Genomic DNA, 25,176 nt, shown 5'->3' on the forward strand with positions numbered 1-25,176 from the left:
GCATTTTGTAATGGTTCAGAAGTTGCCTCTGGAGTAAAAAAGCAAGTCAAACCTTTCAGTGTAGATAGAAAGAAGGAAGCTGACCATATCTTACGGGCGATAACGTCACTGGAGCATAAAGGCAGTTGTCTTGTTAGAGCTGGGACTCTCCAAATGAGCTAATGGAGTGTTAGTAAAGGTGTGTATTAATACATACAGTAAGCATCTAAGCATATCCATCGGGACCTAGAAGGCTCTAAAAGTCTGTAAAAAAAAGGTCATATTGAATGGAGTTTGCAGTCATTTAAGGACTCAGTTACGCTTTTTGTCTTGACAGCCCTTCAATCTTGTTTGATTACTCCCAAGAGACAGATCTTGAAAGGATGGGTTAGGTTCCTAAATTCAAACACAGTATCTTCAGATTATATACTTCTTCCGAATGACTCTCTAAGGATTTCCCAATTGGACTCACCTAATTACTGGGGTAAACAGACTGTGAAGGCGACAGTACAGTCGTACACCCTGTTAAAGAGAAAGACGAGGTTAGTTAACCACACGTTCACACCACAGAGAACGTAAGAGGAATGGACGCAGTAAGGAAGCCTGTATGTTCTAAATGCACTTCATTTAGATAGTAAAAAAAGTCTGGCCAAATTTCTGTATATTTTCATGTGCCAAAACTTAATATTTCCAGATAACAATATTGATGAATAAATTATGAGAAATAAAACATTTCCAGTCTAATCTAAGCTTCACCAAGACACATGCAAAAAGGATTAGCTTTAAGGTAGTATTAAAAAATTCTGAAGGTATAGTACTTTGAAAGAAAAGAACACAAAACCCGAAAGATAAAGCAATGTTTCCATGCATTAAGGTCTTCCCAATCACTGATTGCTATTCTACACACAAAGTGAGTAGTGACAGTAGAAAACACTGCATTTGATTATACACATCGATACTTCACTTACAAACTGAAATTATAACTAACCAATAACTTTAAAAAAAAAAATACAAGAAGATTCAAAGATTGGAAATGTTTTCAATTAAAAACAAAAAATAAAACATTTGGAGAAGTTTAAGGAACTACCATCAGAAAATGCTATTTAAAAAAAGAAATCACATTAGTATTCTTTAGCAGACTATCAAAAAACAATTATGTTTATAACATGCAAAAAGAACCATGTATAACAATTAAAAGTTGTGTCAAATCAGATTCCATCTTACTGTGTCTGGTAGTTCAGTATGGAAGATTTTTCTAGATATATCTTACATTAACAAATGCCACCAGAAAAGTGAATGACACTGTAATGTAATACCCAAATGCTGACATTTTCTACAGCCTCAAAATCATGAAAAGTTTGAATATTAATGAGTTTAAAGGCAACTTTGTTCAATCATTTTGTTATGCTCAGTAGTGTAGATGGATAGCAATACCTATCTGTGTTTAAACATCTATGTGACTGCAAATTTACTGCCTTGTTAAGGCACTAATAAAAGACACTCAGATTTAAGACAAAATTAAAACCAAGAGCTTCATATGTCTTAAAATTGACTGAAAAATACAATAGACTGAAACACCAGTTTCAGAATCACCCAGAAACACACGCAATGCATCCTGCATATGAAACCATTAAATAACAAAAATAACTAAAAAATAAAAAACTTTAATTTTGTATTTAAAATGTGTAACAACAAGCCAAAATCTTCCCTTACAAACAGAAAACTAAACTTGATTCACATAAATATAGAGACGGGCAAGCGTGAGGGGATGTTATTTATCTTAGCATAATATTTTACATTATTTTTCAAGCAGAATCTCCATTTCTGATGTGTTCTTCCTAATAATAGCAACTATTCTATTCTGTACCTTAGAGATCACATCCTGCATCTCATTTCTTGGGTAGTATGTTCCATCGTCGTATCGGAATCTGTACAGCATGTGTTCAGGTTTGAATTGGTGCTTATCTGTAACTAAATTTTAAAAAAACCAATCATGTATTATTAGGTCACTTTCTGAAGAAATCAACAAGAGAGAAGAGGGCTAACACCATTTCTTCTAACAACAGCCCATTACACAGCAATAGGTAGATTTCAGACAGGGAGGGCAGGAAGCCCAATTAGATCATCTGCCCTAAGCTCCTTTCTGTCACTGGTGACAGTATTTCTCACAACGTTTAAGTAGTCCACAAGAAACCAAACAGTTTTAAATCACAGGGCAAAGAATAAGACAGACAAACAGGCAGGGAACAGCCTGAAAAATTTGGCACTCAAATCTGCTCTAGTCTTCAGAGCTTTTGCAAAGCTTATCGACCAAATAGCCAAATAAAGCTTCTTTTGCAACTATTCATATTATTGTTGCACATTATTCTCTGTTCTAATTCTTGCTGAGGCCAATGTCAGATAAGTCAATAAAGATACAAACCCTCTACAACATATCTGACCAGTCTTGCACTGGGGAGGAAAGGGAGAAGAAACATCTTTATGTATAGCCTTAAGAGCAAGAGACTTGCAATCATTATGAAGGTGTTGATAATCCATTTCCCCAAAGACCCACGAAAAAGGATCTTAACAGTTGATCTTCATGTGATTCCAGCAACAAACCTCACAACTTCAAGTGTTTTGTCAAAACAGTCATATCATATGATACAAAAATTCTCCTGGAAACAGTACTACAGCAAGTCTTTCTGAAAAACAGCTGATTCATTTGATGGCTGAGGGCAGCACTAAGCACTAGCACCATCCTAGGATAACTGTCTGCTATTAATTACTGTTTTGCTTGCAGATATAAGCTTTCATTTTGAAACTAAATTTGTATGTCATCAACTGATGAAGGAGGCTACTGTAATGTCTTCATTAATCAGAGTAACAGGCCTGACAGTGTTAAGTAATTCTTCTGTGTATGCTTCCTATACCAAGTGATTAAACCACCATCCCTTATTCTCTTCAAAAATGTAGTTAGGCACCATAAACTTTGTATAGTAAGGTGCCTTCTGTCTGCATCATTTTTCATGTAGCAAAGCTCCTTCAAGCTCTTCAGTATCTCCACACATCATCTGGTACATGGACATAAAAACTGGACTTTATATATTAAGTGGTTTCACCAGTGTCATGTGCAAGATTAAAATAACTTCTCTACCTGTATTTGATGTATCTACTAATAGTAAAGCCCAGGACACTACTCCAAATGCCTTGAACTGATGGTTCACACACAGGTGATAATGAAAATAATCCCTAAGCTCTTTTACATATCATTGCTTCTCAATACATCAAATATAGACTACAAAATATTCACATACAATGCCTAGTATAACTATCTAAATTAATTTTAATCGATTGTGACCATTTAACTCAGGAAAAAAAGATACCTTCTAGTTCTGTAGTTAAAAATAATTTCCTGCTGTTGGAGAAAAAATATATTACACTAGATCAGCATAAATTAAGAGTTTTTAAAACCATCAACTACAGAAAATAGAAAAACCATCATCAGGACAGCATTGCTTAAGGCCAAATTGTTCCTCATGTTACAGAGATGCGCAGGGAGGGAACCGGGACTACAAAGCACCTTTCCTTTCTTGCATGCCTATGATGAACAGAGCAGGCTCTGCCCTCTGATGAACACAAGCACCGCTCTGTCTTTGCAGCCCCTGCTCATGTACAGTGCACCAGAAACTAGGGGAGCAGGTCCACAGAGCTGGCAGATGCTGAGCTCTAGAAGGCAAAGGAAACCAGACAAGGATGCTTCCAACTCTACTGTATTGTGTAGAATACCACATATATCCAGTGAATGCTGTGAGGGAAGCTGTAAATCACTATTCGTTTGGGGGGGAAGGGGGTGTTTTCTATGATATAGACATGATTTGGCTTGTTCTACTCAAGACGAAGGATGGACTATCTATCAGCTACCGTACTAATATGGAAACTTTAACAAAAAATTATGAAACCATTTAGCTTACTGTATAGCTTTCCTTTTAACTAGAATCACCTGTACATTTGCAAGATCATAGTTTCAAACACTTTAAAGCTGATAAACACATCATTACCGCTAAAATAAGGAACCCCAGGCTGTTTTGTATGCCACTCCCAACAACGTACCTATACGTTGGGATAGATTTTTATATGGCACTAAGAAAAGGGAACTGATCCAGGTTTAAACTAGTCTTTACTTTTACTTTTTGGCCAGGGTAGTTTTGACTCAGATCAGTACACCAATCCCAGAAACTGCACAGCCACATAAATACCTATTCATTTTAATACTATCTGATATTCAGATTATTTTTGTAACTACAAAGCTCCTTACTGCCTTGAGAGGAAGCTTCCATCTCTAATCAGCAGCAGCAAGTGACTGGACAAAGTATCTCAGCCCATTGGTTGATATAAGTGATTTCAGGTATTAAAGAATGCCACCAGGAGGATTTAGAATAGCAACATAGGAACAGATTATTTTTTTTTGCAAAACCGGGGGGAAAGAAAAAAAACACGAAGAAAACCCGTAACTTCTCTACTTGCAAGAGTTCACACACCAGGAAGTAAAACAATGCGCCCATCACAACATGGGTCTGGCATTGCTAGAATGAAGCCCAGCACAGGGAAAACAATGGCCAGCATAGTGAATATGCAAAGTCTAACAAAGCCCTCTATAACATTTGCAATGTGAGTAACAGCCAAACTTTCTTTCTCCCTTGCTCCCTCTGTGAAAACAGATGGTTCATTCAACTTTATTTTAAGAATTCTATTTTCACTGAACCACAGCTGGATCCACTATTCAAAGCAGCATGTCTGGCTCACATTTCTATGCTATAATATAATTACCCTTTTATGTCATGAAATTACACAATACTCATTTAAGTCTGTATTGAGAAAGCCTATGAGTGTATTTGGGATATAAATTACAAGATCAGGAGAAGAATCTTTGGCGACAGAATCATTCCATTGAAAACAATTCTATGTGTGTAGTAAACATAATAGTATCTGACATTTGAATGATGGTGGAGGAAAATCATGTAGACTGACATTAAAGAATTAAAGACTACATGACTACTGATGAATAACCTTAATGTTTTTCCTCCTACTCTGCATATGTTTAAAATGCACACAGCTAAGTGGCACTGTTACTCCCGCTTTCTTTCCAGTAAAGGACACTGAAAACATCGTAGCAAAGAACTTAAAAAGTAAGTATTAAATTAATTGCTGGCTGAAGTATAGAAGTATTACAGTGTATATTTTCAATGATTCCATCTAAATTTGCACCCTGGATCTATGCTGGAACAGTAGCTAACTTCACAACTGTTTCACTATTTGGTTTTTTTAAGTGACTGCACCTATTGTAAGCCAAACATGCCTTCAAAAACCGAAGTTTCTCCAGTTCGCTGGAGAAACAGTTTCCTGTTGGAAAAGGGTCCCTCCTTATAAAAGGGACAGAGATGAGGACCTGCTCTGGTAAGAGAAAAATGTTGCCAATGCAAATCACCTTCAGAAATCAAACCTTCTTATTGGCTTAAAAACTGAATCATTTCAGTGATACTTCTCTCCAGAATAAGCTAAACACAGATAGTTGACTGAAAGTTTCAGCATAAAAATACCAATTTTAGTAACTGTGCAATGTCATGAAAATAAGGCCTTAAAATTCAAGAGATTAAAATGCTGTGTTCTAGGTTGGATTCCACCAGCTCCACTTGTAATACCTAATAGATGAGGAGGCACATTTATCAACAGCTGACTGTGACTCACTCTCTTCTACAATTCTTAGTTGAACATATATCCCTAAAAAACCTGGCCTTAATAAAAGGTTTAAATCCTTAAAAACAATCTATTGCTCTCTGTTTCCCCAGAATTTTTGCTTACAAGAGAACAGCAACGTTTCTCTAGGTTCGTGTTTGCAACGCTGTGATCCCAACAGCATAGATGTAATCTGATTAAATCAATGGAGCCTCTCCCAGTAAATCTGCTAGGCATGGACAACGGCCCCATGAGGTCCCTGCAAGGATATAATGCAGATTCAACAAGCTATCTTGCGTTAACAAGACCATCTTTTTGTCAAACAAAATTAAGCCCACTCTAATTACAACAATTACCTTGAAAACAAGTAAGTTAAAACTAATTATATTTACCATGATGGATAATGCCATTCTCTAATAAAGCCTGGCCAAGATGAACACCTTCTTCAGATTTGTGTATTTCTCCAATTTCCAACAACCAGGACACAAATTCACTGAATTAAAAACAGATACAAAAAACGAATTTTAAATGTCATACCACCACATCTACTACATTTCCCTCTCAGTTACTAGTGTTTCTTACTAGCCTAGTAAGTGAGTCTTGAGCCTAATGATCTTCAGAATGCCATACCACCTTTAAAAAAACCACTCATTTCAACTTTATTATTTCAACATAAATAGATATGGTTTCCCTTGAGATGTCTTTTCTGTTCAGAAGTTTTACCTTTGCACATAGTGCACAATTAGCAAGTTTGGTGATGATAACAAACTGGGAGATGCTGTTGACTCTCTTGAGGGACAGGAGGTCTTGCAAAGGGATCTAGATAGATTGAAACATTGGGCTATGGGATGAAATTTAACAAGTCAAAATGCTGGATTCTGTACCTCAGATGGAGTAACGCCAGGCACAAGTATAAACTGGGAGAGGAGTGGCTGGGAAGCAGCCCTGCAGAAAGGGATCTGGGGGTGCTGGTCGACAGCAGGCTCAATACGAGTCAGCAGTGTGCCCTGGCAGCCAAGAGGGCAAACCGCATCCTGGGGGGCATCAAACACAGTGCAACCAGCCGGTCAAGAGAGGTGATTATCCTGCTGTATTCAGCATTGGTGTGGCCTCACCTTGACTACTGTGTGCAGTTCTGGGCCCCACAATTAAAGAAGGGTGTGAAGGTCCTTGAATGTGTCCAGAGGAGGGCAACAAAGCTGGTGAAAGGGCTGGAAGGAATGTCCTATGAGGAGCGGCTAAGGACTTTGGGCTTGTCTAGTTTGGAGAAAAGGAGGCTGAGGGGCGACCTCATTGCTCTCTACAGCTTCCTGAGGAGGGGAAGTGCAGAGGGAGGTGCGGATCTCTTCTCCTTGGGATCCAGTGATAGGATACGTGGGAATAGTTCAAAGTGCGCCAGAGGAGGTTTAGACTGGACATTAGGAAGCATTTCTTTACCAAGAGGGTGGTCAAATACTGGAAGAGGCTTCCTAGAGAGGTGGTCAATGCCCCAAGCCTGTCAGTGTTTAAGAGGCGTTTGGACAATGCCCTTAATAACATGCTTTAACTTGGTCAGCCCTGAATTGGTCAGGCAGTTGGACTATATGTTCGCTGTAGGTCCCTTCCAACTGAAAATATTCTACTCTATTCTATTCTATTTCCACATTTTTGGGGATTTCCTAAAGTAGAATAGCCACATGTGACCAGACTATCAAATATAAGGCAATCCCAGGCATATGTACTGCACCCGCCCAGGGCAGATACGCCATGAAGACAGAACATAATCGCAGTATGATAGAACAGTAGGCCTGTTACTTCTGAGACATGTCAGACACATGGACATCCTCAGCATATATGCAAAGTATATAGTGTACATGCAGGAAATGACTGGCTTATTTCACAATAAACCTGATGCAGTTCAGAGACGTGAAATTTATAGCACATAAGATATTTGCATGTGTGTTACAAATCAAAAGAACAGCATAGTGAGGTAGTGCAACACTCACATTCATGGGTTTTAACCGGTGACCCAGGGACCAGCAAAGGCGTACTTCAAAAGGGTCCATTTCAAAGATAGCATAGAAAAACAGCCATTTGATGGTAGGTTTAAATGTTTCACACATGGCTCCTTACCATGAGTGTATTCTTTACCTGCTTCCAACAACTTTACTGAAGGATCATGATTCAACCACAACTCAATTGTTAACCTTATTCCTGGTTTCAATTCTCATCAGCTATGTGACTTCTGACAGCACATGAAAATCTCCCAAGTTTCATATCCACTTTTGAACCAAATGGTGAGTATCTTCACTACAACATGTTTGTGTAAAACAGTCACTGTACTTTATAAAAATACTTTCCATACTTAACTGTCTTACAGTCAAATGAAATAAGTGATAACCCCTCCGCCCCCTAAACTAATTTTTTTGTCATATACATATTTTTAGGGTACCTATTGCTTTCTCTTCCTCTTGCACTCAGTCTTCTTAAGCCATAGGTATAATATGGTATTATAAAGATCATCCTGATAATAGGGGTAAATTTTTAAACATGTAAACTTTATTTAGTAACTCTGTCCCTGACATGCAGGCAAGAGGAGGACAGAAACAGTTTTAGAGACAGAGATTTTTTGAGTGGAATAAAGCAGACCTGATACTCTAAACTAGGCATTTCAGAGACAAAATGCATTAAACAAGTTGGGAATTATTTCTTTAAAGAAACTATTTTATTCGATGCATTTTCATATTTTCAACATGCCTTTGCAGCCTTGTCCCTTTAATAAAGCTACTTTGGAATACGAGTACACATCCATAAATTTCAGGCAGAGCAATTTACATTTTGGTTAACTTCTGGGAGGCAAATAGGCCTAACAGACATTACAAATAAAGCATGGTTTCCGCAGAATCCCAAAGAAGATTTAAAATGTGTTTTTAGCTGGTTAAAATTCATACTATAAAATGCATACAATACCTTCCAAGAAAACATTTGGGGAAAGTGGTTAATTTCCTCTTCCTGTCTTTGATGAGATTCCCTTGTTTGCACATCATTTTATACAGTCTTTCCCCTTGCTCAGAGATCATCACCCAAGTGTCCTGTTCCATGCCCAATTTTAAACCTGCCAAAAATGCATTAAAATTTTATGAAGTGATATTGCCATTATATTTCAGTATCTTCCCCAAAATGGAGAAGCAATACCAATATTTTACATACAAAAAAAAGTAAAGGAACCGTTTTCCATTCTTTTTCTCACAATCAAGATTAAACCATGAACATCTGATCTTCATAAAGCATAATCAAATTATATCTTTAAGTTCCTCACAGTGAAGTTAAACTGCTAGTATATCGACATCACCATTGATATTGTAGTAATAAACACTAACACTGTGGTTTTCAGACTTCAATATCTGAACATTTGTAAGGGAGTAGTCATGTCTTCACAAGTTTAAAAGAAAAGGGCCTTGGTTTTGCTCTTCCCATGTGATAATAAAAATCTTTTCACTTAAAGGAAACTTTTTCAATTTTCCAATTAATAGTAACTAGTTATCTGTTATACATCTGTTAGTTTCACATAAGATTAACTCACCCCTTTTCCACAAAAGCACACACACAACTTGATTTTTATTTGCTTCAGAATTTTTTCAACAACAGAAAGCTATCAAGGGTTTTATTTCAATATTTCTTACTGGTTTATTTTCTCCTGTTTCTCTTCTTGAGAAAATCATTATGTTTTCTGAGTAACAGATGATCAAAACCAGTTTTTGTTGAATTATGCATCCTGCTGGCCACTCACAGAAGCTTGTGCTTCCAAGGAATGCCACAGACCTTCATATCCCATATGCTTTCTCAAGAAACAATTATTAATTCTGGACAAAACCACACATTTCTAGAATGTCTTGTGTACATGTTCTCAGTTTCTGTTCAGATTTTCACATTTTTAAAACTATAAGTGTACATATTCAATCTGAGTAATAGTCTGCCACTTCTTTAGTTCTGAAAATATAGGCCCAAATATGTACCTATCATGAGAAAAAGCTAACAATGGTACTGGATACAGATACAGGAGTGTCTCTCATTATCCATGAACCAGATAGTGCTGATGCCACACAAACAGATAAAACCTGATGTATTCCCAGGAAAAGAAAACTTAATCAATATACCTCTTTTGGAGCTCATAGGATGTCGATGCTTTTATTTGTATTGACTGTTTGAATCAGGTCATCACAGCATCATCAGCCTTAAAGATGATCACCTTTTAAATAAATTTCTAACTTGCTGAACGCCTCAAGTGGTTACAGGAAAGCCCCAAAACTGACAGAAAGACTTCCTAGCAAAAAGTTTCCAATTCAGCTTGATTTCTCCTAGCAAGAAAATACAATCTATAAAGTGGTCCTAGTTGATAATTCAATTACAACCGCTGAAATCTCTGCTAAAGTACTTCATTCAGGGCATGCTCTCCCTTTTGCACAGCTTCTGCTATATGGATTCCAAATAAAAGTATAGGTTGAGTTTCCCTAAGTGCACTAAATCTCTGAGTCTCCCAACACAAACAGCCCAGCAAGCCCCAGGTACATGGCACACCCAAGCTGTATCTCCGTGCCTCACTCCTGCTCCACATGCTGCATTTACCTAGTCTGGATCTCACTGCAATCTGCCATTCTATGATACGGGGTCTACAACACCACTACAAAGAAATGCATGGGCACGCACAGCACATCCAGGAGGGAGTCACCCACATGAGCCTTGCTCCTAGCCCAAGAGATCTGGGAAGTGTGTTCATTTAATTTAGTTCGTCTCAGACTTGCAAAGGAGATAAAACACTGCTCTCACATGTGCAGTCACTTAGACTTCAGTGTAATTGCCTATATGTATACACACATGAGCAGGCTCCATGTCTTATTAAATAAACATACAGTTAAAGCATCTTTATGTTCACAGTGAATGGGAAAGTGTTATAGCTACATTTAGATGCAGTATTTGAATTCTAAAAAGATAGCTGTTTGGTTCCTGAGTCATTTGGCATTTTGACTACAATTAGGCTGATGCATCCTGCTTTGCAAGAGGTGTTTATACAGCTATTTTGAAAAAAATCACTGTGCTGGAGGAGATGGATAAATTTATAGGTTGATAGAGTAACAGAGATATTCAAGAAATATTTTTGAGAATTCTGTGTTGCAAACTGAGTCTAAGTGTGTACCAAATCCTCTCCTCTTTCTTTCATGGTTGTCTCCTTGGTGGCAAACCCACTGAGAACACCAGGAGATGAAAATTTCCCTGAATCATAGGATGCTAAAATCCTAAGACGTGGCTTGACTTTGCGATGGCTATCTCAGACCTCACTTGGCAAGGTTTAGCTCAAACCTCACCTCTCTACTACCAGCTGCTCAATAGTATAGTGTGAAATAGTAAGAATACATCAGCATAAAATACTCCTACTTAATCTTTCTATTTCTTACCTAAAGGTATCAAGAGTCTAAGGGAGCCAAGAAACTTAACAGTGAAGTGGGATTTGTTAAAAACCTTTTTAGCCAGCTCCAGACAAGGGTCTATACAGAAGCAGACAAACTTGGTTTTTGTTGTATTTGACACCATCTCTACCACATTGCTTTTTCATTTGCTATTTTAAAAATGTTGAGTTTTTAGACCTCTAAGGCATCTTTTTAGCTTTTCTACTATTAATTCCTGATGGCATCATTAATTAGCCAGTGCTCAGACACCCTAGTTGAAACTCTGGTCCTACGGCAGATGTTCTACAAACATCCAGTATTCAACTTTAAAAGACCAAAGAAAGTATTGTTAGTCTCCATTTACAACAGAGGCACAAAACAACAGCAACTGCAACAAGCGACAGAAAATCTACACAGACCAGGAAAAGAATCCCAGATCTAACTACAAGGTCATATTTTCTTTCAATACTAAGGCTCCAAACATCATTACTGATTAGGGTATTTCAGCTTGCAAATGAAATTAGCTCCAGAAGATGATGATGCGTCATCTTTCCCTGGTTCTGCTTTGTGCTGGGTTTACCTTGAATACATGAGGTTTTTCGTGGTCACATTTGAGATCAAGGATTATATTTCATCCAAATATTCTTCCACCTTAATTCAGTTATTCAAAAAAGATAGTTGTTTGCCAATGGTGATTTCTTACTTTCTTGGGTAGGGGAGAATACATCAAAGATGGGGTTGTAGGTATATTCTGTACTATTTCATGTTGGGATCATCTGCATGAAGATCCAACATAGAAGACCTGCTCATTTCAGTGATTCAAATGTCCAGTCACAAAAGGGAATCAATGCATGCAAATCCCAAAAGGCATTTATGATAGATCCTCATATACCACAAACCATAATAGTTCACAGGCCTCAATGAAATTATGACAATTTATACTGGTTGAGGATAGCCTGTAAAATCATAGATGAAATCATCTCCCCATTTCCAGAACAGGATTCACTACCAGCACACGATTCAAGCCATTATGCCCTTCCCAGTACAAGTTTGATTTTTATTTATTTTTTCCAAGCTTGTATTCATAAACCTTCGGCTGAACCTGACACCACAAGTTTGCCTAGCAGCTGGTTTTGCTTTATATCTCAACATAAAAATACAGTATGGCTTTCTGGCAAAGCCACACAAGGAAGTTTATTAACCTACCTTTTCTTCTCTCTCGCTCTTTCAAAATAGCTTCCAGCCACTCTTGCTTCTCTTCAGGGGTTTTTGCCATGCATACAAACCATTTGTTCTTTGCTGTGTTGTGGATCTTCCAGCCATTAATAACAGTGTGGCCACTGCTGTGATAGTCAGCTGGGAATAGATAAAATGGCTTAAAAAGCACCAACTCTTGCTTTGTTATAATTATTAAGAACTCTTATCATTATACATAAAGCTCAGGAACTACAGGAGAAGAGAAACAAATTTGAAGTTATCTGTGCCGCTTGTGAACTATGTTATAACTTAATAAGCTGTACTTCTAACTTTTAGTAAATAATGTCCTTTTTAAAATGTAACAGAGAATTGCCTAGCATATGGAAGAAGGTATAAACTCAACACTAACACAGGCAGAGTCCTATTAAAAGAACAGATCACGGTAGTTGGAGTACTTTTGTTTGTGTTAAACTGTAATAAATAATCCCTTAAAAAGCAGCACTGTGGTTTTGCCCCTTAAATCACTCAGAGCTGCTGTGCTGATTGAATGATTTATTATTAAATTTAAAAAAGGACTAAATATACAGGGGGAAAATACAACTTCCGTTTAATGAGTAAGCAAATCATATAGATTTGATGTATCTTTACTGGTTACCTGAATAGAGAAATATATACACACTTAGTTGTTTACACAAACTGAAATATAATACAAGATTTACTATGATTTCAAAAAATGCTTTAACCAAATGCATAATTTTTGAAATATGTTTCTAACAATCCCATGTTCAGTGTGCACATTGTGGGAGAGAAGTAACAATTGCTGATGTTCTTAGGTATTTAGAATTTCTGACTCTTAACATGTAAACTGCTATGCTATAAAAAGCAATTTACTACTTATTACTCTATCTTTACTTACATAACATTTGATTTTAACATATTAGTCCATAAATCTTATTCAGAAATTAGCTAAACAGACTTCCTCTCCAAAACTAACACCCTTGAATATCCTTCACTAGGATTATACGCATTTCCTGGGGGAAAATTAGTGAGGCATAAGTGTCCCACGATAACAAATATAATTTTTTGCATAAAATACAGATTAAAACTAGAACATTAAAACATTAAAAACATTACAAATGTTAATGTACAAAACATTAAAAAATCAAAGGTCAACATTCTCTCACCATGAACTTTCATTAAGAGGCAAGAAAGTCCTGGGGCCAGCCCTGAACTACTATAATAACTACGGAGCTTTTTACTTTGTAAATACTTTTCCATAATTCAGCCCTGTTTTGTATAATGAGATGGGATTTTCCGAAACTGAAACCCTTGCTGAAATGCTTGCTAAGATTTATCATAAATCTCAGTAGACATGCTAGTATCCTTTCAATAACTCTGCATTTTAATTAGATGGAAAGCAGCCAAGCTTTGTATGCTGGGCTGGGAAATGTCGGAACTAAGAGAAAATCATGAGACTGATGGCTAATTTCTAAACCAACAAAACTTTCTAATACTCAAAGGGCATAAGAAAGTGCAAGTCTATGACGGGGAAAAAAATGAACTAAGTTATTTTTGCAACATCATATCTATACCACTTACCTATTTATCATATTTTTATTCACATAACCTATGCGTAATATCCTTTGTCCCTTTAAAAACATTGTTTCTTGAAAACTAGCCATCATATCATTCATGCACTGTCAGAAAATCACAGTCAAAAGTCAGGGAAAAGAAAGAAGCCTCAGACAGAAGCTCTCAGCTGACAGACTGCAGCCCTTTGGAGATCAGAGGCAGGAGCACTACCAGAGGAAGGAAGGTTAAGGTCCCTTTGTATTATTTAAGCATATACTTATAAACCTTGCAATACGGCACTAGCTGCACCTTTTTGTTTATTTATTAAGTTAGAGGTTAATACATATAAAACTACAGGGTGCTATTTTTCCTGTGGTCTTTGTTACCATTTATCTATCATCACAACACCCATGTTATGTAGGAAAATATTATGATCTCTAATGCAGTGAACCATACCAGTTAAAATTGTGGCAAAAAAATTAAAAAATGATGGCCCAGACTCACAAATGGATTTAGATCCTCCCATTTCACTTTGGACAGAAATTTGGTGTCAACTTAGTAGTTTAATTCAGAAAAAATGGCTCATCCAGCCACTTGGATATCTCAATGTAGAGATGACATTTTAAACATACAGCTTCCTTAGCATCCGAAGGTCTGTAACTGCAGGGCCAAGAGCACTGGCAGTTTGACCACATTTATCTCAAGCTACCACAAACTCACGGAATTCTGTTAAAGCCCAATCACCTAGCTAGGTACTAAGACTGCCTAATGTACACAGATGGCAATGAGTTCAGGCGGAGGAAAATAGGTAGCGATCGCCCCATTTTGCAATAGTAACCCACTCCTGTGATGTCCAGCTTGACTCCAACCTCTGCCTTTAACTGCAAGATCCCTGCTTTCTCTTTTGCTCCCCATGTTCCCCATGACTACAATCCCCCAAGGCTCCCATGAGCAATTTGTTCTCCCCAATACACCCATGCCCATAGTCTCCTGCAGAGCATTTCAGCATTCCGCTATCATCCCATATAAACTCATACTTTTTTGGACTGGCTATTGGACAAAATCTGGTCAAGACCTGCAGACGTGCTGGCCAGCCAGCCAGGAGGTATGCATGTTCTGACTGGCCAGCTGCACAGGATATATGCACACTCTCCACATCAAGGCAATCACAGCTGCCAGTCAGTCTAAACAAATGATTTGCAAACCTGACATAATGGTTACAGAAGGAAGAAGAGCATGAGACTTCAAGTTGCTCCATGCAAAGTTTGAAAAAGCATGCTTAACAAATCATTAAGCCTCCAACTTCCCAAGAAAAGGTGATGAAAGATGACACCATCTTCTAATGATACTTGGTAATACATTAAAGCTTGTAATTTGAACTGTAACATATTGTTCAAAATTCAAGACTCAAACCTTTGAGAGATGCATAACAAGCAATTTATTACAGGCATATACAATAGAATTTGTTTCTTCCCTTAAAAAAAAAAACAGAAATCTCTGAATTGAAGTACTTCTAAGTTTCTCAGACATTAGGTTCTTAGGAGCACTGATGCTCAGAAATACCGAGGAAATAATTGCTGCATAATATCAATTCCCCTCCTCCTCTGTATATTTTTTGATGCAGTCTCTGGTTACTATTAGCATATAGTGTTTCTTCTATTTCATGCCTCATTTCAAGACAACAGGGGACAGAACTAACATAGTATAAGCAACCATAAATCTGTTATTTCCTAAGTCTCAAGTTCTTGTCTTCATAAACTACATAACATTCATTTAATGGCTGGTGAACGCCTTTAGAAATATGCTTTTCTCTCAAAAATGAATTTTAAAAAGCAATACCATTGCAATATATTGACCTTTCTAATACTTGCCAGTGGTTGTGTAGCCACATTGTTTTAAGAACACAAAGAGTCTGCCCTGATAAGTAATATGCATTCCACTTTAATCAGTGCAATCAAAAAAAGGCAGAGTGCTTCATGAGGCTGAAACAAAAAAGAAAGCTTACACCAACTGTACTGCTCAGCCAAGGCCTAATTTCATCAAAGAAAAATTGCTTTTCAGAAAAAGCTTTGTTAATTTCTGTAGGCATGTCATTAGCATGACAATAAACCACACTGTGAATCTGTTTTCCTATTTCTATGCTTCTACTTACAAACAACGAAGACTACATTCCTACATCTATCAATGCTGAGAGCAAACGCTCTCAGTTACCCTGTTCCCTGGAGCCCTACGGTTCCTCATACCAAGCGAGCAGAGGATCCCAAAATTTACAGTAAAGAACTGTGGAAGTATCATCTAGACTCAAGTCTTTAATGTCTATAAAGAGACCCATGAAGAGTATGTGAGAAAGACTCATGCATAGACATGAAAATATAAGCACTCTGCACTCACAGCTTGCACTCGAAATTAAAAATTATAGAAAGTGATAGGTAATAGATGATTAAGGAGAATAAAATAATACAATACCAAAAAAAGCATATGCAAAGCTAACGTGAATGAGGCTCAGAAAACCAGATTACTACTCTTGGGAATGAGATAAGACAAAAAGAACAGGAGAATAGCACTGGGTTACGGTTCAAATGCAGATGACTACAGGGGATGAGAAACAAGACATCTGGGTGCCACAAATGAGAACAGTACAGAAACCAAGACAGAGGAAGGTTAAAGAAGGGCATCATGATCTGAGTGAAAGGAAAAGTATCAGGGTGAGGAGAGGTAATACACTTCTGACCACAAGGAAGGAAAACAGTTGTTTTTTTTTTTAAAAAGGGGGAGGGGATGGCAAGAAAAGGGCAGAGAGGTTCCACAGGCCAGGGAAATAACACAGCCTTTTTCATATTTCAAAGAGAACCATAGAAAGGAGGGATGAAATAGCAGTAATTACAAGAAAAAATTATTTTAGGATATTGGACAAACTGAAATGGAGAAGGCGGGAAATGTGGGGATATGGAAAAAAAAGCAGGTAAGAATAATCTAGAAATCTAAATAACCAAACCATTAACTGATGTCTCAGAAGTGTGGAAAGGAGGACGGCTTTTAGAAACGTTGCCTATATGAAAGTGACAAGATTTGATATGGCTCAGGAGAGACAAGTGGGAAGGAAGCATGATAGCCTCCAGTACTGTGTGCAAAGCTATAGGAAATGGGGACGGTAGCAAAATTTCCTGTGGTTGGAGGAAATTAGACTACTGGTGTCTGGAGTAGAGAGGAAGATGATTGTGCTTAGCCAAATTATACTTGAAGAGTCATTGAGGAAGAAAACAAATGGGCAGGAACGAAAATGGACAGTGTGAAAGAGATCAAGGACTGGATAGCTAGAACAAGCAAATGAAGAAAGGTAGGACAGATTCGAGAAATCCAGGAGAGTCATGGAAGGAGGAAGGAAGAAATATTTGCTAAAGCCAACACTAAAAGTGTGGCAATATGTGGGATCAGAACCAGTGAAAGAAAAAAGTTACAGAATTCTTGGAATATTCATCAGGAAGAAGATGGTGGGTATAAGCCTCTGTGGCCACAGTAGCGTCAAGAGTTATACCACATGGCAGGGAGGAAACAGTCGAGGAGGTTCCTGGAGTGTGTGGAAGATAACTTTCTGACGCAGCTGGTAAGCGAGCCCACTAGGGGAGGTGCCTCGCTTGCCCTGCTGTTCACAAACAGAGAAGGACTGGTGGGAGATGTGGTGGTCGGAGGGCGGCTTGGGCTTAGCGACCATGAAATAATAGAATTCTCAATACTTGGTGAAGAAAGGAGGGGGGCCAGCAAAACCGCTACCATGGACTTCTGGAGGGCGGACTTTGGCCTGCTCAGGACACTGGTCGAGAGGGTCCCTTGGGAGACAGTCCTGAAGGGCAAAGGGGTCCAGGAAGGGTGGACGTTCTTCAAGGAAGTCCTAAAGGTGCAGGAGCGGGCTGTCCCCATGTGCCGTAAGAAGAACGGGCGGGGAAGACAACCGGCCTGGCTGAATGAGGAGCTCTGGCTGGGACTCAGGAAAAAAAGGAGAGTTTACCACCTTTGGAAGAAGGGGCAGGCAACTCAAGAAGAGTACAGGGATCTCGTTAGGTCGTGCAGAGAGGAAATTAGAAAGGCAAAAGCCCAGCTAGAACTCAACCTGGCCACTGTCATGAGAGACAGCAAAAAATGCTTTTACAAGTATATTAATGACAAAAGGAGAGCCAAGGAGAATCTCCATCCTCTATTGGATGCAGGGGGGAACACTGCCACCAAGGACGAGGATAAGGCTGAGGTACTTAACGCCTTCTTTACCTCAGTCTTTAATAGTCAGAGCAGTTATCCTCAGGGTACTCAGCCCCCTGAGCTGGAAGACAGGGACGGCGAGCAGGATAAACCCCCCATAATCCAAGAGGAAGCAGTTAACGACCTGCTATGCCACCTGGACGTTCATAAGTCTATGGGGCCGGATGGGATCCACCCGAGGGTACTGAGGGAGCTGGCAGAGGAGCTTGCCAAGCCACTCTCCATCATTTACCAGCAGTCCTGGTTAACTGGGGAGGCCCCGGACGACTGGAGGCTTGCCAATGTGACGCCCATCTACAAGAAGGGCCGGAAGGAGGATCCGGGGAACTACAGGCCGGTCAGCCTGACCTCGGTGCCGGGGAAGAGTATGGAGTAGTTTGTTTTGAGGGTGCTCACGAGCCATGTCCGGGACAACCAGGGGATCAGGCCCAGCCAGCACAGGTTCATGGAAGGCAGGTCCTGCTTGACCAACCTGATCTCCTTCTATGACCAGGTGACCCGCCTACTGGATGAGGGAAAGGCTGTGGATGTGGTCTACTTGGACTTCAGTAAAGCCTTTGGCACTGTCTCCCACGGCATTCTCCTAGAGAAGCTGGCGGCTCACGCCTTAGACAGGTGCACTCTTCGCTGGGTAAAAAACTGGCTGGACGGCCGAGCCCAGAGAGTTGTGGTCAACGGAGTTAAATCCAGCTGGCGGCCGGTCACGAGCGGTGTTCCCCAGGGCTCAGTACTGGGGCCGGTCCTGTTCAATATCTTTATCAATGATCTGGACGAGGGGATCGAGTGCTCCCTCAGTCAGTTTGCAGACGACACCAAGTTGGGCGGGAGTGTTGATCTGCTGGAGGGTAGGAAGGCTCTGCAGAGGGACCTGGACAGGCTGGATCGATGGGCCGAGGCCAACTGTATGAGGTTCAACAAGGCCAAGTGCCAGCTCCTGCACTTCGGCCACAACAACCCCAGGCAACGCTACAGGCTTGGGGAAGAGTGGCTGGAAAGCTGCCCAGAGGAAAAGGACCTGGGGGTGCTGGTCGACAGCCGGCTGAACATGAGGCAGCAGTGTGCTCAGGTGGCCAAGAAGGCCAATGGCATCCTGGCCTGTATCAGAAATAGTGTGGCCAGCAGGAGTAGGGAGGTCATTGTGCCCCTGTACTCGGCACTGGTGAGGCTGCACCTCGAATCCTGTGTTCAGTTTTGGGCCCCTCACTACAAGAAGGACATGGAGGTGCTGGAGCGTGTCCAGAGGAGGGCAACGAAGCTGGTGAAGGGTCTGGAGCACAAGTCTGATGAGGAGCGGCTGAGGGAACTGGGGTTGTTTAGTCTGGAGAAGAGGAGGCTGAGGGGAGACCTCATCGCACTCTACCACTACCTGAAAGGAGGTTGTAGCGAGGTGGGTGTTGGTCTCTTCTCCCAAGTAACTAGCGATAGGACGAGAGGAAATGGCCTCAAGTTGCGCCAAGGGAGGTTTAGACTGGACATTAGGAGAGATTTCCTTACTGAAAGAGTGGTCAGGCCTTGGAACAGGCTGCCCAGGGAAGTGGTTGAGTCACCATCCCTGGAAGTATTTAAAAGACATGTAGATGAGACGCTTAGGGACATGGTGTAGTGGGTATGGTGGTGTTGGGTTGACGGTTGGACTCGATGATCTTAGAGGTCTTTTACAACCTTAATGATTCTATGATTCTATGATTCTAAGTAAAGAGATGCCATCTTAGAAAGTGACATAGGGGAAACAGGAAAACCCTCTTTTATTTCTAAAGCATATGTAAGGACGATAAAGGAAAATAAATGAAAGTTAGTCAAATAATACATAACATAAAACACTGAAACATCCAACTGTCTTTTTTGCATAAATAAAGTGCTAATTGAGATACAAATAAAGCTAACAATTGGGCAGGAATACAGGCCAGAAAAGGGAAATAGCAGGATATAGAATATTGGATAAATTATACTCAAGTCAACGAGGCTTGATGAAATTCACTATAGTGTACCCATAGATATCTCAAAACCACTAACTAAATTGGTAGGCCTGGTGAAGGACATAGCCCGAAACAGATGATAAGGAGTTCTTACAAAAAATATCTAAACAAAAGAGTATGAATCAAGTGTGATGCCACAGTGCTCCACCTTATGTTCAGCATTTTCCCATAGTTCTATCAAGAGCTTAAATGGTTCATCAGTAACATTGCTTGTTCATAAAACCAAGGCAAGAAGCATTGCAAGAGCTTTGGGGACAAGACATGAATTCTGAATGCTTAATAAACTGTGGAAATAGTAAGGTAAAATTCAGTACAGAACAGAAAGTAATTATTAGGACTTACTCTCAGACATTAACACAGTATAAGATATAGTGGGATAGACACCAGTACTGCACAGAAGGATCTGGTGTGGCATTCTGCAACATAAATTAGAAAATTGAAAAATAATGCTTTCAGAAAAGCCAAACAGTCCTGGGATTAGTAATAGACATCCCACATGCAGCACTACAGTAATTATTCTGTTCTACTTGGCACCAGCAAAGTTTCAGCTCTGGACACCTCATAATACGAAAGATGCAAACAAACTGAAAAAAAACCCGAAACTCCAAAGGACACAAAAAGTAATAAAAACTTAGAAAACACAACCCATCACAAAAGGTTGAAAGACTTAAAAAGAAGAGATGGAGGAGACACACAACAGCCTTCCAATAAACTAGTTTCTTGCAATAAGAACAATAGTCAAACTGTTCTCCAAGTCTACTTAGTAGAACAAGAAGTGAGCAAACTAATTTGAAAACAAGGAACTCAAGATTAGGAAAAAAAACCCAAAACTTAATTTTTAAGAAATATTTAACTTCTATGAAGGACTTCTATGAAGCTTACTTAAGCTGTACAATCCTTGTCATTAATGCTCAATTTTAGAAAGAAGTTACATTAACAAATGCTTGTAATCCATAGTAGATGTAGGGCAAACCTAATGCTATTTTAAAATCCGGAGAAGTAACATATAACTCGCAGAAATTTCCTCCAGACCTACATCTTTGCAATGCCTCTGCAAGTTTCCCATAATATTTTTTTTCAGTTTTACATTAAAAAGCCCAAAATGTTTCAGGTTTTCTTTATTAATTGTAAGGAAAAAATAATTGTTAAGCTTAAAGGTTAAACTCAAGTTTCTAAAAGAAAAAATGACATTTGTAGAAATACTTTGGGGTTTCACTTTTCTAGTGTATGTCAGGAAAATTTCAAGCAATCATATGGACTATGATTGCTAAAGGCAATCCTAAAGGCATTAAAAAAAAACTTCCTTTTCCCTTAAACACTTATTCTACAATTTCAGCATTTATAGTGTTTGAGGTTTCATTCCAACAGAGGAAACTTTTCCATTTGCTTTTACAAATATATCATGTACCTAGGGGTAACCTATTTAGGAGTGCTGGAATGCTGTAAAGTGAAGTTAAATATACGATTTCAGTTGAGCAATAAACGTCACCTTATTTTATTACTCTGTTCATGTTAGCATGAAACAGTCATCTATGGCCGCCCAGCTAATAACGTATGAAAGCAATGATGTGTCACAGAAGCAGAGTTTTGATTTGAGCAGATAGTCCTTTTAAGGTGGCATCTTACTCTTTCTTTCTGAGTACAAGGAGCACTCTCCATTCTCAAAGAAATCATGAAGCTGCATTTGATTCCAGTACCTCGAAAGACTGCCCTGTAAATGAGCAATACAAATATACTCACCTGTTCCATCATCTACATTCTCTACTTCCATCACTTCTGTGTTTATTCTACCCCGAAAAAGGTAACGATGGCCATCTGTAGATGCTTTGCTGTTCTTCAACCGCCTGATAAAAGAGAACAGAGGAGCATGTCATCCACCACCTTTTGCTATGTTTCTGCAATGCTACCTGTACATGTAGCATTTAAAGACTACTGTAAGAATCACAACCCATTTATACACGTGCCATTGAATTGTGGAAACCATTGCTGCATGGGACACTGCTGATGCTAAAGCAAAAATGCTACTCCTGGTAAGAAGAGTAAGCTGCAAATTGCTGGTTGATATGAGAGTTTATCATCAGGAAAGTCTCATTCTGTAAATCTCCTGTTCCAACACTTTGGTACTTATATGCCACTGCCTGCCATCAAAGACAAAATACTGCATTGGGAGGATCTTTCCTGCTAACTGGTTTAAGCTTCCTTATGCTAGTCAGAAATTCAACAGAAGGGTAGCATGACTGAAAAAATTAAATAAGAACACCTTTGGATATAAATCTTGACCTACACACATTAGCCTCATAATTGGGATTTATGCACGGAAGAACTATGAAGACATTTTTTCTCCCTCATATAAGGGCTAACCAAGAATTGTAATGAAAAATTGCTGAAAATTTGAGGAAGTTTCACAGTGACATATTCCAAAGCATTTTGCATTGCTATAACTCTGTTCCCAGTGAAGACAAGGCTTTTTGAGAATTCCAGTTCTAGGCAGCTTTTCCCACCTCAGATAAGCCAGGGATGATTTTCTGTCCATTTTGGCCTATGATGATAATTAATACTGTATATCAAACAAAGGTCAGCTCCTGAGAATTAATGATCCTCTGAATTCTGACCTTCACTCACTCCAGAGAGGTACTAATCTTCAGAAAATTACCTGCCTCTCAATCGTTACTGTCTAATGGGTAACTCCACTATACTATAAGTTTCTTATTCAAAAACTGAATAATATATTTAAAAAAAAAAAAACAGCAGCAAGCATAAAGGTTCAGTATCACATATTTTTTCTCTCCAAAGTGAGGTAAATCCAATAACTCTAGTGACCTTTGTACCTATGAACCCAAATTTAGCAATCTATGTTTATACAACTCTGCAGCAAAAGGATGTTTAAAAATTACATAAAATATCTCGTACCATAAAAATACGACAATTTTTGTAAAAATTCCAAAACACAAACCTCCCATGAGCAACACTTTCTTTACCTACTTGCCAATCAATACCCAAAGTATCTTGCTGACATATAATCAATTCATTCTCCACCATAAACCCTGGAACTATGTTTTAAATTGAGTTATTCTCATGTCTGCAGAGGTGTCACCATGGTACCAGCCAATGACATGTAGGACATGATTGCTCAAAACTAAAGAAATCACTGACCTTTCACGTGTTTTGAGATTTTCATTCAACAGTGCATTTTAGCTAGAATATGGTTATAAAAATATGTAGTTTAGTGGTGGACAAGTGAAAAGATACTATGCAATCAGTAACTAAATTGTAATTGCCAGACAACAAAATATAGCAAAAATTAGGAATTTTGAAAAGAGCATGAGTTTATACTGAACCAGTCTACATAAAAATGAAATGGAGCAGTTGCAGAATGATATCCTTGAAATAAATTCAGTATTCAACACTAGATATAATCACGAGGTTCTTAAATGGTTCATACTCAACTGTTGCAAAAGTTCTGCAACCTAAGCCAGAGTTGAAACTTAAAAACAAAGGACTGATTCACTATAGCTAGTGAAGTATAAATTACCTACCTTCTCACATGTAAATGCTTCCCTGTTAACAGAGTAATCTATAGGAGGAAACAATATTCACTGGGGAAGAAGATTTTTAAACCTCCCTCAGGGTTAGCCAGCAGCTTCTTCAGTAGCAGTAACCCACTGGAAGTCCAGTCTGAAAAAGGTCCTTGCAGAACAAGCTCGGCAGCTTTACAATTTAGAGAGATTCTTATAAGACATTCTTGATCAATAGGGTCCATGGCTACTTTCCCTTACTACCACTTTCTGCTGTCCATATCACATACTGATGAATCCGATCTTCCCCACATATTGGTTCAGCAAGAAGCTCTACAGGTGCTACAGTGAATCTAACCACAAGTCTATAATTAGCACAGGAGGAGAGAAAAGGGATATCCATCCCCTAGCCACCTGCTCTTATGTATGACATCATGAATATAAGTATAAATTTATTTGGAAAAATAATTTTTAAAATATTTAAAATAATACTTTGGAATGATGAGTCCTACGCAAAAACTCGTGAAAAATACCATGTATAAACTACATACAATAGCAGACAACAAGGGTTGCTAATAAAATTTGAAAGCATCCATTAAAAACTGGTTTGAGATTCATGCATTTTATGCATAAATTTCCATTTACTTTGCTGGTTGGAATTGTATATATACATCTGAGGTTATAACTAGACTACGCAACACATGGATATCGTGGTACACATATATAGGACTTCTGGTCTCTATTATCCAACCCTCGTATCTCCTTCCCTTTTATCCGGCCCCCACCAAGAACAGGTAGCAAGAAGAGGACAATAAGCACCCACTATTTCCCATCTAAAACAATGGGGGAGGAGGAAATCATCATGGCATCAGGCTGCCTGATCAGCCTTTTCATCCTCAAGTTGATGGTGCTGGGTGCTCCCATACGCTGGACTGCATGGCCAACAACCTTCACCCAGATGCATCAAGCATACATTTTGCTGTTAACATTGCACTTGACCATCCTCTCATGCACAGCCTTCAAAAGCAGCTAGGCCAGGATCCAACCATTAACAGACACATGATCACTGTCAAGCCAGAGCACTGATCAAAACAAATTAATATTACAGGTCAACAGAAAGACATCTTTAGCTTGGATGCTATAGACAATCCAGAGCACTGGATTGACAGTTGGAAAAACAGGATGAAAGTTGGCTATCAAATCTGGAATTACCCTCGAAAATCTTACAGCATTCGCACCGATCTGATGGACATGGCTGTGGTGATGACAGTAGAACCTAGATTTATGAAGCAACAGTTTCAGCAGTTGCAGACAGTTTCCTTGACTGGACACTGAGGTCGATGGTGGAGTTTCCTCTGACACCATCCACAAGTGTGCAGAGGCAGAGGCAAAGATAATGGTATTTGCAGTGCTATTAGAGAGCATACTCAAGGTCTGTCATGTATCTAGGAATTTATCAAGGATCTATCCAGTAATACATATTCAGTGGCTACTCAAAAACGGTTTCTGGATCAAAGAGACAAACTCAAGCAATTTCAAAAGGGA

The 25,176-nt window shown here is 39.0% G+C and overlaps 1 protein-coding gene across 1 annotated transcript in view; it reads right to left on the reverse strand.

Annotated features, from left to right (window-relative positions):
• The window catches only part of PREX2 (phosphatidylinositol-3,4,5-trisphosphate dependent Rac exchange factor 2), a 194,134-nt gene that overhangs the window by 102,048 nt on the left and 66,910 nt on the right, over positions 1-25,176 (reverse strand). The window contains exons 8-13 of the mRNA XM_075141682.1: positions 21,857-21,960; positions 12,324-12,473; positions 8,644-8,788; positions 6,087-6,187; positions 1,847-1,950; positions 452-501 (exon numbers count right to left, since the gene is read on the reverse strand). Of these exons, the coding sequence (XP_074997783.1) occupies positions 452-501; positions 1,847-1,950; positions 6,087-6,187; positions 8,644-8,788; positions 12,324-12,473; positions 21,857-21,960 (654 nt within the window). The remainder of the gene's footprint in view (positions 1-451; positions 502-1,846; positions 1,951-6,086; positions 6,188-8,643; positions 8,789-12,323; positions 12,474-21,856; positions 21,961-25,176) is intronic.

The sequence above is a fragment of the Calonectris borealis genome, chromosome 2, assembly GCF_964195595.1.
Source record: "Calonectris borealis chromosome 2, bCalBor7.hap1.2, whole genome shotgun sequence".
Lineage (NCBI taxonomy): Eukaryota > Metazoa > Chordata > Aves > Procellariiformes > Procellariidae > Calonectris > Calonectris borealis.